Here is a 12,773-nt window from a genome sequence, read left to right on the forward strand (position 1 = left end):
CTAATCGCCCCTTGAGCTGATAGAGAATGAGTGTGAGCTAACTTTGAGTATTTTGGTGTATCTTTGGAAGAGAAGAGAAGGATTTCAAGCAAGGAGCAAGAGGAAGCAGTTAGATATGTTGTTATTCATCCAAGAGCTCCTGTTAGACGTATAAAGTCTGAACCTTTCTCTTTTGTTTGGATAGATCTCATAGTTTTGGAGATTAGGGCTTCTTTTCTATATATTATTGGGGCTTTGAGGGTATTGAGTTCTTATGGAAGTTTGGACCTCAGATCTTGACCTTGTTAGGTCCCTAGCATCCAAAGGTCCCTGCTTTATTCAACGTTAATGGAACCCTTGAGTGAAAACCCCTTATTAGAACTTGTTCTTGGCATTTCAATCCCAAAGTGCCATGCATGGACGTAAACTCTATGACTTTACGTGATAAATGAGCCTTGGGAGTGTAGATCCAAGTTTGGGAAGGTTTTATGCCTTAAAATCGTCTGATTGGGGAAAGAGTTTGAATGGACTCGCCGAGTCGAGGAGCCGACTCGACGAGTCGTTAGGGTTTGTCCCGATGAGTTGTCAATGATGTTACTCGGCGAGTTAGGGGTTAACTCGACGAGCTCGACCATCACAAGGATCTATGAGTAACGATTGGACTCGACGAGTCACATGAGTGCACTTGGCGAGTCAGGTCAAACTGGGACTGTTGACTCGAGTTAGCTTCTGTTGAATTTAGAGTTTGGCCAACATAAGTAATGGAGACCGTGGAGGGGTAAAATGATTTTTTTTACCCATTCCAAGAGTTAGAGTGAGAAAGTAAGAGAAACTTTTGGTGTATTTAAGTAAAAATGGGGTATTGATTAGAAATGCTTATCTAATGTGTTAGGAGGAGGCTAGTTCAGGATTTCCTAGTGTGTGTCTACTACTTGCTAGTTTACGAGGTGAGACTTCTCACTATACTTACCAAGAGTGGTATATTTATGTGATTGAGTTGTTTTATGTGTTTATCTGTGTATTGTAATATTCTGCATTATGTCTTTGTGATTTATGTTGAATATTGTTGCTATGAGTTTACTGAGTTGGGACCGGAGGGTTCCTCTGAGACACATAGACCGAGGGGTCTTATTGAGTTATGGCCTAGAGTGGCTAATGAGCTATGTATGGTATTTTGCGGAACTCACTAAGCTTTGTGCTTACCATATTATGTGTTATGTGTTTCAGGTACTTCTCAGGATCACGGGAAGGCGTTGGCTTGATTGTACACACACACACACACACACTGGAGATTGTTTTATTATTGAGAGGATCCTGGAGTTTTATATACAGTTTTCTTTTAGACATAAGTTTTGATGAATTAATATTTTGGCATTTTGTGGTTTTATTAATCGAATGAATGTTTTTGAAATTTATAAATTTGGTAAAAAAAAAAACTTACGTCGTTAAAAGTTGGTATCAGAGCCTTGGTTTGAGGGATTTGGATACACCTCCTAATGTGTTTGAATTCAAACTAAGGATTTGAGAAGAATTTTCAAAAGAAAATTATTTTCCCAAAACGAGAACGAGTTTTAAGAGAAAACAAGTTGAAGCGGTGTGAACAATTAGCCAGAACCCGAACGATGATTTCCTAAAATACCCTTACTTTTGTGCTACGTGATATTTATGAGATATTTTACTAAAACTGCATGCTAGAGGATAAGCTAGGTATTTCATATTATAGGGATAGAGTTTCCTCATTTGTGATGCATTAGCCTAGGAGATGCATTGATCAATGTTCTCTGTTATTTGCTTGAGTATGTGTTGAGTCCTTAGTCGGGAAATAATCTGGGAAGGGATACTCAGATGAGCTTAAAGGGGGTCTTCTGAGAAGATAGTCTTTGATTCATGAGATATCGAGTATTTGTGAATTAGAATCCTAGGAGGAGGACTTGGGGTGACTACATGTGGGGTGTGGAAGGTAGTATTAGGCCCGTACTACTGAAATCACACGATCTGCAGGCAATCCAAGTAAGAATCCTTAGGATGTTAAGGAGAAAGTTATGATGAGTAGTCAAGTGTGAGTATGTTCGAGCAAGTCTCTGATTATTTTGTGTTGTGTTTCAGAGACATCATGGTAGGTACGCACCACACCCCAGGGAGCAGTATCAAGATGATTCATGACGAGGTAGCCGCAGCCATCCGAGAGGCTATTCCAGAGATGTTCGGGTCTATTAAGACCACTCTGATCGAGTCGTTTGACGAGCGATAGGCTGCAGTTTCTGAGGCGACTGCTACTGCAGCCACCGCAGTTATCGTTGATGCCAGACTACAGGGAGGTGATTCGTTGCTGTACCGGGAGTTCAGCAACACGAAGCCACCAGAGTTTGATGGGACACAGGATCCGATTGCTGCAATGAGATGGATATCTGATATTGAGGGATTTTTCTACACTTGTTCATGCCTAGATCATTTGAGGGTACGGTTCGTGCTAAACCAGGTTCGCTTGGGAGCGAAGGATTGGTGGAAGTTTGTGATGGCCAGTTTTACTCCTGGAGAGCATGTTGTGGTGACTTGGGAGAGTTTTGTTGCGATGTTCCAAGATGAGTACGTTTCCCCGGTGGAGTGGGAACGGTTGGCCTTGGAGTTTCTGTCTCTTAAGCAGAAGACAGAGTCGGTGACTGTGATTACACGGATGTTTCACGAGAGGGCGTTGTTTTGCCCTGAGCATGTGGCGACTGAGCAGGCACACATGAGCCAGTACATGAGCATTCTAAGGAGGGATATTCGGGAGTTCATGGCGAACTCTTCTTACCTGAGCTCCAGGAAAATGCCAGGAGGAGGGAGATTGAGTTGGAGACTCGGGCAAGGGAGGGCGCGGAGTCTTAGGGGACAGACCGGTGGCCGGCACAGTCGCAACCAGTAGCTAAGCGGGCTAAGCCTGCTGATTCGAGATCAAGAGGCCAGAAGTGTTGCACTTGTCACAAGTGCGGCAAGAGTCATGAGGGATCTTTTCGAGCTGGGATTTGCTACAAATGTGGCAAGGAGGGGCATATGGTGAAGGATTGCCCCATGCGCTTTGTAGTCTGTTTCCACTGGAATCAGACCGACCATCAGAAGGCCGAATGCCCTCAGCTTGTTCAGGTATCAACCCAGGGTTCCGCTCCTGTTGCATTGCGTGCTACTGATGTTAGGCCGGTGAAGGCTGAGGTTCCAAAGGCTCGTGGGATAGCTTTCCAACTGACAGCGAAGGACCTCCGCGCAGCACCTGATGTCGTGGCTAGTATGTATTTCCTTATTTATTTATTTATTTATTTATTTATTTATTTATTTATTTATTTATTTATTCTGAGATTCTCTTTGTGATTATCCTGTGCTATATTTAGGTACATTTCCTGTGAGTTCTGTACATACTTTAGTGTTATTTGACTCGGGTGCGAGTCGATCCTTGGTGTCTATAGCCTTTAGTTGTCACATCGGTATCCGACGTGAGGCGTTGAGTCGACCTCTGAGGGTTTCTATAGCAGATTAGCATGCGGTTTTTGCTACCGAGGTATTCTGAGGATGTGTGCTGGAGATTTTTGGTGTCGAGTTTCCGATTGACCTGGTACCGATCGCGATGGGTGATGTTTATGTCATCATGTGTATGGGTTGGTTGAGCCACTTTAGAGAAATGATCGACTGCGAGCACCATTTGGTGACTATACGAGACCCTAGTGAGGGAGTGCTTACGGTGTATGGCGAGGGTACCAGATATGGGTCAGCGTTCTACTCTGCCGCCAGGGCAAGGCAGAGTTTACAACAGGGTTATACGGGATTCCTAGTATACGTGATGGATTCGCGAACTGTATCAGATAGGTTGAAAATTATAAATAATTAGTATATCCTAAACAATAAGTATTTGAATGTTTTAAATTTTAGAAATCTAAATTTTTTAAAATTTTAGCATAATATTTCAAAATTTGAAAACCAATAAATTTGAAAATCTAATATTTGGTGTAATTTTTGAAAATTAGAAATTTGAATTGTTTAAATATTTCTCATCTATGACTGCCATGGACCGCCACGCTCGAGTTTGGCCGATTTTGACCAATTTCCGCCAAGCTTCCTAACCGTAATCGGTTCAAAGCTGTCAAACGATTAATTGGCCGCCAAGATCGATTTTTGTAATATATACATCACAGACACAAACTTTCAAAGTTAGAGAAAATCATATTCTTCTTATATTTTCGTATTCTCCAATCATGACGAGAACATAATGAATTTAAACAAAATCAAGTGTTGTTCTTGATTAACTGTTGTATGTTCTACATAGATGCAGACAAAGAAAATATCTATCTATTGAAAATACAAAAAATAGACCTCAGTCTGTACGTTTTCATGATTGCATTTTCCGTTTAATCAATATTCAATGTTTTCTATATACTAATTATGGTATGTTACATTCAATTGAATTTTGTTTGTAATATTCGCATTGGTTTTTTGATTGTATACTATCGTCATAATAGTAAATTCATTCTAAAAGCCTCTAGTAATAGTTTTCTCACTCCAATTAGTCTAGAAAAGATTTGAAGGATTTTTTTAGCCGAATCCACAAAAACTAACGGTACTAGTTATTTGAAAGTTCTTTAATAGAATGTTTATCAACAACCGATTTAAACCTAATTTTACATTCAAATTTTGCCTTATCACTCGTCTACCTACACAATTAATATTACTAGCCAATCTCAAAATTTTCTCATATGTCAACAATCTAAAACACAAATATTTTTAAAAAAAATATAAAACAATTATCAATGTACTCTATTTTTAGTAAATTAAAAACCACATACCTCCCCAAATAAATGAATCCTACTTATGCGGCATGATATTTTTCACACAATATTTTTGTCACATGGCATTTTTCTAGACTATCAGTTAATGAATTTCCTGCTCGGATTTCCCCTTCTTTGAAGTCCCATTGACTTTCCATGTGTAACCATAAAAACGAAACGATTTTTAAATTCAAAATCTTTGTTTTTACTGGAAATTCCTATAAATCAGTAATCAAGTCATCGTTTTTTATAAATTGATAAGTAGCATCCATATATGTCAAAAATGAATTCATTTTCATGATTGATTACAAGTATTCTTTTAACCACAAACCTTCTTGCATCGATTTGAAGGATTGGACCCTATCCTTCGTGATTGTTCTTCTAGGATTTGAAAAGACCGTTTGACCATGGTCTTCACGCCCTCCATTACTGATGACGAAGTTTAGCTTTCAAAAGTCCATGTTGATTGATTTAATTTGTTCGAAAGCGTTCACATAAATTTCTTTGCAACCAATTTTTGACTGTGATTCATATGTGATCCCTCTCTCACTCTTAAACACAGTGGACATAGTTCTAAGGTTCCTGTTGCTCATCTACTTTTTCGATGCACGGTAAGTGTTTCGTTTTATGTATTTATTGGATATAATCAATGTTTTCTTTTCCATTAAATAATTGCATGGAAAAAAAATTCGAATGCTTCAATTATATGATTTTGATTTATGAAACAATCTATTTTGGGATTTATTACTTAAATGAATTTTTTGATTTTGCAGGCTCTATTCCAAATGTCATTCCTACAATTACTAATATATATATATATATATATATATATATATATATATATATATATATATATATATATATATATATATATATATATGAAGCTTATATTATTGTGAAGGGAAATTGCCACTAGAAAGAGGAGCTTCTAATGTTCATAACCCTAGCTAGCTACCCACATTTATATAAAACTACCTACTATAAAATTGGTCATCGGTTGTTAGTTTTATTAAACACATTTATATAAAACTACCTACTATAAAATTGGTCATCGGTTGTTAGTTTTATTAAAGAAATGAGGAATACATCTTACAAAGTAAAGGGTATGATAAGGTCTTTCTTGGTTAACAGCCGTAAAAATGGTAATTCTTATATGTAGGTATCATCTTGGAATAGTCATTAGAGGCGTGACAATTGTGACGCTTGTTCTCAAAGTCTCAACAAAGCTAAAGGGCTTAGGTTTTTATTACTATATAACGATCAAATGTATGCTTTATAACGCTAATTATGTAATTTTGTTTATATACTAGTGTTCTAGGGTTTCTACATTGTTGTTCACATTGTATGTTTAATTAGAGAAAACGTAGATCAATTTTAGTGTTACATGTACATATAGGATTGTTTGTTATGCTCAAAACCCATGAGTATGTACTTGGGCCTTGGTGGGGTAGGCCTAATAAGAGAAGGAGTAAGCAACATGTGTGCCCTTAAAGTCAAGATTTAGGGTTTAGGCTCATGGAAAGATTTAGGGTTTAGGCTCATGGGTTGGATTATTGACCTAATTTCTAATTAGGGTCTCTTTACTTGTGATTTACTAAGGGTATTTCGCAAGTCAGCAACTTGAGTGTGATTTGATATTTTCACTCTGAGGTGAGTTTCCTTTATTGTACCCATAGGTGGAAGGCACCAATACCAGCCCACTAGATAATGTATGTAGTTTGACGATTGTCTTCATGATTATTGCATGTTCTCCCTGTATATATTTGATGGCCGTGAGGAAAAGTCTACAAGTGGATTTGTGTTCACTCTTGGTGGAGCTGCTATATCTTGGAAATCAACTAAGCAAATTGTGAATACTCGTTCTAAAATGGAAGCATTGTGTTTTGATCTAGACAAAGCTGCTGAAAAAGCTATATTAAAACTCAGATCAGTCAACACGTGTCAATTCAGTTTAGTTTGTTACACCATAGTTAGCTTAATCAATGTACAGTTAGTTTAACTATAGCTGTTAGATGTTAGTTAGAGTTAACAGTTAGACAGGTAGCCTTTATACTCTGTATATATGTGTAATTCATAATTCATCAATACAACACACATTAACATGAATATCTTCTCTACATTCTTTTCTCAATCTAATTCTTAGAATGGTATCAGAGCACTTTACGATCCATTTCTTCTAATTGATTCTTGTTCTAATCATGAATTCTGATCCAATCGTTGACATGAATGTCAATTCATCTTCATCTTTTAATCCTACCAACATTTCTTCTTCTACTGCGAAGGGAAATGATTCAAACATGTTTTTAGTTTCAAATATGCTGAATGGCAATGAGAATTACATGCAGTGGAAGTTTTCGATCCAACTTGCACTTGGAGCTAAAAAGAAGACTGGATTCATCAATGGTGAATCAAAACGACCAGAATCAACAGGAACAGAGCTTGATGAATGGATAAGCAATGATTGCATGGTCAGATCTTGGATATTAAATGCAATTTCAAAAGAAATCGTTGGAGCATTCATATTCGCAACAACAGCTAAAGAACTCTGGGATGAACTGGAAGAACATTTTGGGGAAAGCAATGGTCCTCTCATATATCAATTACAACGACAAATAGCTTCGATTTCTCAAGGTGATTCTTCGTTATCAAAGTATTATACAAAACTCAAACAACTTTGGGATCAATTGAATTGTCTCGTTCAATTACCTCAATGTACATGTGGTTCGTCTAAGGCTATTTCAGATTTCACATCTTCTACAAGATTGATGCAATTCCTTATGGGATTAAATGATTCGTATGATGGCCTACGCAATCAAATTCTTGTTTTAGATCCTCTACCAATTGTTTACAAAGCTTACTCCATATCATTAAGTGTTGAAAAACAAAAGGAAATCCAAATAAATTTTTCAAACTCTGTTGAAATGTCTGCAATGCTTGCAAGATTGTCTGGTTCAAATCAATACATGAAGAAGTCATTTCCGCAAAAGTCTAAAAATGATTCAAAAACAAGAAATAATGCTGATCGTTACTGTGATTTTTGTAAAATTACTGGACATACAAAGGATGTGTGTTTCAAGTTACACGGTTATCCAGATTGGTATAAGGAACTCAAAGAAAAGAAGAAGAATACCTCTAATTCAGCACACATGGCCAATGTTCCTTTCAATTCTTTCTATCTACAAAGTAATAATCCTTTGACTGATAATGGTGCTGATATCAATCAAAGTGTGAATTCAAACTTGAATAATGAAGAGTCTATGAATCAACTTCTTTAACAGTTCAGCCAATTCATCAAATCAAATCAGAAGTCTGATGTTAACTTTGCAAATATGTCTCACTTTGGAGATTTTGCAGGTATAAACATATCTCTTTTGAACTCTCTTAAGAGTAATCAGTTTAATAATAGAACATGGATATTGGATACAGGTGCCACAGCTCATATGTGTGCACAATTATCCTCTATTGACAATTCTACCCCTGTATCTACTTACATTCCCATATTTTTACCTGATGGTTCTATAAAATCTGTAACTCATACTGGTTCAATCACTCTTAATTCTCGATTGATACTCACAAATGTTCTACATGTGCCTGAATTCACATGCAATCTTTTATCTGTAAAAGCTTTAGCAACTTCTGCTCATGTTGCTTTCATTTTTCTTCCTACCTATTGTGTTTTGCAGGACCTTCAAACTGCTAAAATTGTTGCTCGTGGCAAAATCATGGGAAATCTATATGTTTTAGATAATTCCAGTTTAAATTCTACCAGTATAGAGTCTTTCTTTGCTTCCAATGTGTGTAATGCTGTTAAAGCTAAAAATAAAGATAGTTATTCTGTATAGCATAAAAGATTGGATCATAGTTCTGAGTCTGTATTGAGTCATTTGAGTTTTATACCAATGAAAACTATCAATGAAATGTCTCCTTGTGTTCCATGCCATCAAGCAAAGCAACAAAGATTTCCTTTTCCAAGTAGTGACTCATCTGCTATTTCTGTTTTTCAACTCATTCATGTGGATCTTTGGGGACCATATAAATCCAAAACCATTACAGGGGCTTCTTATTTTTTTAACCATTGTTGATGATTTTTCAAGGTCAACATGGACTTTTCTACTAAGAGAAAAAACTTTTATGCATTCAACCTTATCTGATTTTTTTAGCCATGTTTCTAATCAGTACCAAACAACTATCAAAGTTATAAGAACAGATAATGGAACTGAGTTTGTCAATTATAATTGTCAAAACCTTTTCTCATCTTTAGGAATAGTTCATCAAAGGACTGTTTCTTATTCTCCTCAACAGAATGGAAGAGTTGAGAGAAAGCACCAACATCTTTTACAAGTTGCCAGGTCATTATTGTTTCATTCAAAATTGCCCATTCATTTCTGGGGTCATGCTATTCTTATGGCAACTTACATCATAAATATCCTTCCTTCTCAAGTGCTTAATTGGGAAACACCTTTTCAGAAACTTCACAATAAAACCCCATCATACAATAATCTCAAAGTATTTGGTTGTTTATGTTTTGCAACCAATACTATCCCTCATAAAACAAAATTTGAACCTAGAGCTGTCATGTGTTGTTTCATTGGTTACAATCATGGTCAAAAAGCTTACAAGTTATATGATTTGAAAAAAAAGAAGATTATTATGTCTAGAGATGTCATCTTCTATGAATCTCTTTTTCCATACAAAAATGCAAAGGAAATCGTGTTGGGCGAAAACATTGTATTACCAAATATAGTACAAGAACAGGGACAAGATTTTGAAGTTCAAACTCAAGATTTTATTCCTTCTCATGATTACAACTCAGATGATATTGATCTCATCAATGAAAATGAAAATTTTGAAGCACCATTAGAAGAAGAAACAAGCAGTAAAGAAATTGAAGAATTTTTTGAAAATTCCAATAATACCCCTGAAGTTCAAAATCTTAGAGCAGGAACAAGACTAAGAAAACAACCATCATGGCATAAAGATTATGTGATGCATTGTGATACTAACAGTTCAGATGCTACTCAACCTCCAAATTCAAAGAAATTTACGTCTCCTCATTACCCTCCTACTTTTCCATATTACCATTCTGCCCTTTTAACTCAAATTAAAGAACCATCAAATTATGCTGAAGCATGTCAATACCCAGAATGGGTTGATGCTATGAATAAAGAAATTATAGCTTTGGAAGAAAATCAAACTTGGACCATTATAACCCTACCACCGGGCAAGAAACCAATTGGATCAAAGTGGGTTTATAAGGTCAAATTACAACCTGATGGGACAGTAGAGAGATACAAGGCATGACTCGTAGCAAAAGGTTATAATCAAACTTATGGAATTGATTACCTTGATAGTTTCTCTCCGGTTGCAAAAGTGGTCACTGTTAGGATCTTATTAGCTTTATCTACTTCAAAAGGATGGAATTTACACCAATTAGATATCAACAATGCATTTTTGCATGGTTTTCTGGATGAAGAAGTGTATATGCAGCCACCACAAGGATATGAGAAAGCAAAGAAAGGAGAGGTTTGCAAGCTGAATAAGTCACCTTATGGTCTCAAACAGGCAAGTAGGCAATGGCATATAGAGTTTTGTAACAAACTCTTGGATTTTGGATTCCAACACTCTTCACATGATCATTGCTTATTCACAAAAGGTGAGAATCAATCATTCATTGCTTTAGTGGTATATGTAGACGATGTTTTAATAACTGGACCTAATCAAGACAAGATTGATGAAGTTAAAGATTACTTACACAAAGCTTTCACAATAAAAGACCTTGGAAATGCTAGTTACTTCTTGGGTATTGAGCTATTAAAAACAGAGGAAGGATTATATGTTAATCAAAGAAAATATGTTCTTGATATATTATCTGAAGTTGGATTAATTGGAGCTAAACCAGCCTCAACACCATCAATCAAGAAGATGCATTTAAGTATAGAAGGAGGAGTGCTTATGAAGGAACCAGAGAAGTACAGAAAATTAGTTGGAAAATTGCTATATTTGAACTTTACAAGACCAGATATAAGCCATGCTGTTCAACAATTAAGTCAGTTCTTGCACTCACCAACAGATACACATTGGAAAGCTGCATTACAAGTGCTAAAGTACTTGAAAGGAACTCCTTCAAAAGGGTTGTTTTTTCGATAAAAAGTCTTCAGATATAACAATTTCAGCCTATAGTGACTCTGACTGGGCTTCATGCAAAGATACTAGAAGATCACTAACAGAATACTATATATTTCTTGGTTCTTCTTTAATTTCATGGAAGACTAAGAAACAGAAAACAGTGTCTAGATCATCATGCGAAGCAGAATATAAGAGCCTAGCAGCAACAGTTTATGAGCTCTTGTGGATCAGTTACATCCTTAGAGATTTGAAAATCAAGATGCATATTCCCGTGACATTATGGTGTGATAATAAGGCAGCGATTCATATTACCGAAAATCCCATCTTTCATGAAAGGACGAAGCATCTTGATATTGATTGTCATCTGGTTCGTGATCAATATAAGATAGGATTTGTTAGACCAAAACACATTTCAACAAAGGAGCAGGCTGCTGATATTTTTACAAAAGCATTATGTCAACCACAATTTCAGAATTTGTTATTCAAGTTAAACCTTAGAGATATTCACCAAGGTTTAACTTGAGGGGGGCATATTAAAACTCAGATCAGTCAACACGTGTCAATTCAGTTTAGTGTGTTACACCATAGTTAGCTTAATCAATGTACAGTTAGTTTAACTATAGCTGTTAGATGTTAGTTAGAGTTAACAGTTAGACAGGTAGCCTTTATACTCTGTATATATATGTGTAATTCATAATTCATCAATACAACACACATTAACATGAATATCTTCTCTACATTCTTTTCTCAATCTAATTATTAGAAAGCCAAATGGCTAAAAATCTTCCTAGAAGGTATTCCTCTATCGCCTCAACATGTTACTATCATTAACATACATTGTGGTAGCATGGTTGCTTTCACTCGAGAACAAATTCAGATATACAATAGCAAGCCGATACACATTAAGCATAGACACATTATGATAAGAGACATGATGAAAAATAGAATCATTACCATTAGTTACATAAACTCAAAGGAAAATATAGTGAATCCCTTGATAAAAGGTTATACTATAGAGAAAGTTATGTTCGTATTGAGGGAAATGGGCTTAGGGATCCCATGGTCTAAGTTCAACAGGAGAACTAGTTAAGGAAGACTCAAATTAGCACTAACAAAAAGGTATGCTCATTCATATGATATTTATTGTGTGTTTTTATGTCGATGATATAGGGATGAATATTTATTCTTAATAATGCTAATAGCTTTTGTCACACCCCAAAACCAAGAAAAGAAGAAACGTTCTGGGGCGGAGGACGTCATGTAAAGTATCACAACACCGTAAATGTAAATAAGCAAACAATATCATCCATTTCATTAAATATATAAAATTTTAATACAAGCGTGTTCTATACAGTTTTAGACACCAAAAATATATTGTGAATCAAAATAATATGATGAGTCTTGAATGCGCTCCATCTTCTCAAAAGTTGGCATCAATACCTGTCTACTGATGACCTGAGAATACAAGTTATTTTGAAAGAGTTTATCAGCATTAAGCTGGTAAGTTCATAAGTATTTTAGTGTCGATGTTTGTTATCAAAACGTTTGAACCTATCGTAAGTATAAGTTGTAAATTGTATGTAAATGTTTGTAAAAGTTTGAATCTCTCAGAAAAACCTATATTTTCTATTAAAGTAACCTTCTACCAAGGCTTAACTGTTTTGTATGCTCGTTTGATGTAAAAGTGTGTAATTTCCCAAGTGTAACTATCTTTTAACAAAATATAGTTTGTACATTAAAGTTTAAGTGAGGTTATCACTAAAAATGTAATGGGTAAATCATTGTAGCACTGTAGTTTTGTATTATAGGAACTACTGCTGTACTAACTACCTTAAACCGGATTTATATTAAGGTATAATGTGATAATTGCACCAT

At 35.8% G+C, this 12,773-nt stretch overlaps 1 protein-coding gene across 1 annotated transcript; it reads left to right on the plus strand.

Moving 5' to 3' along the window:
- Positions 1-6,970: 6,970 nt before the first annotated feature.
- LOC145040520 (uncharacterized) lies at positions 6,971-8,047 on the plus strand. Its single transcript, XM_078988433.1, has one exon. It carries the CDS (start codon positions 6,971-6,973, stop codon positions 8,045-8,047), a length of 1,077 nt encoding a protein of 358 aa, XP_078844559.1.
- Positions 8,048-12,773: the final 4,726 nt, after the last annotated feature.

Source organism: Lactuca saligna, chromosome 4, assembly GCF_052625555.1.
Source record: "Lactuca saligna cultivar CGN05327 chromosome 4, ASM5262555v1, whole genome shotgun sequence".
NCBI classification, from domain to species: Eukaryota; Viridiplantae; Streptophyta; class Magnoliopsida; order Asterales; family Asteraceae; genus Lactuca; species Lactuca saligna.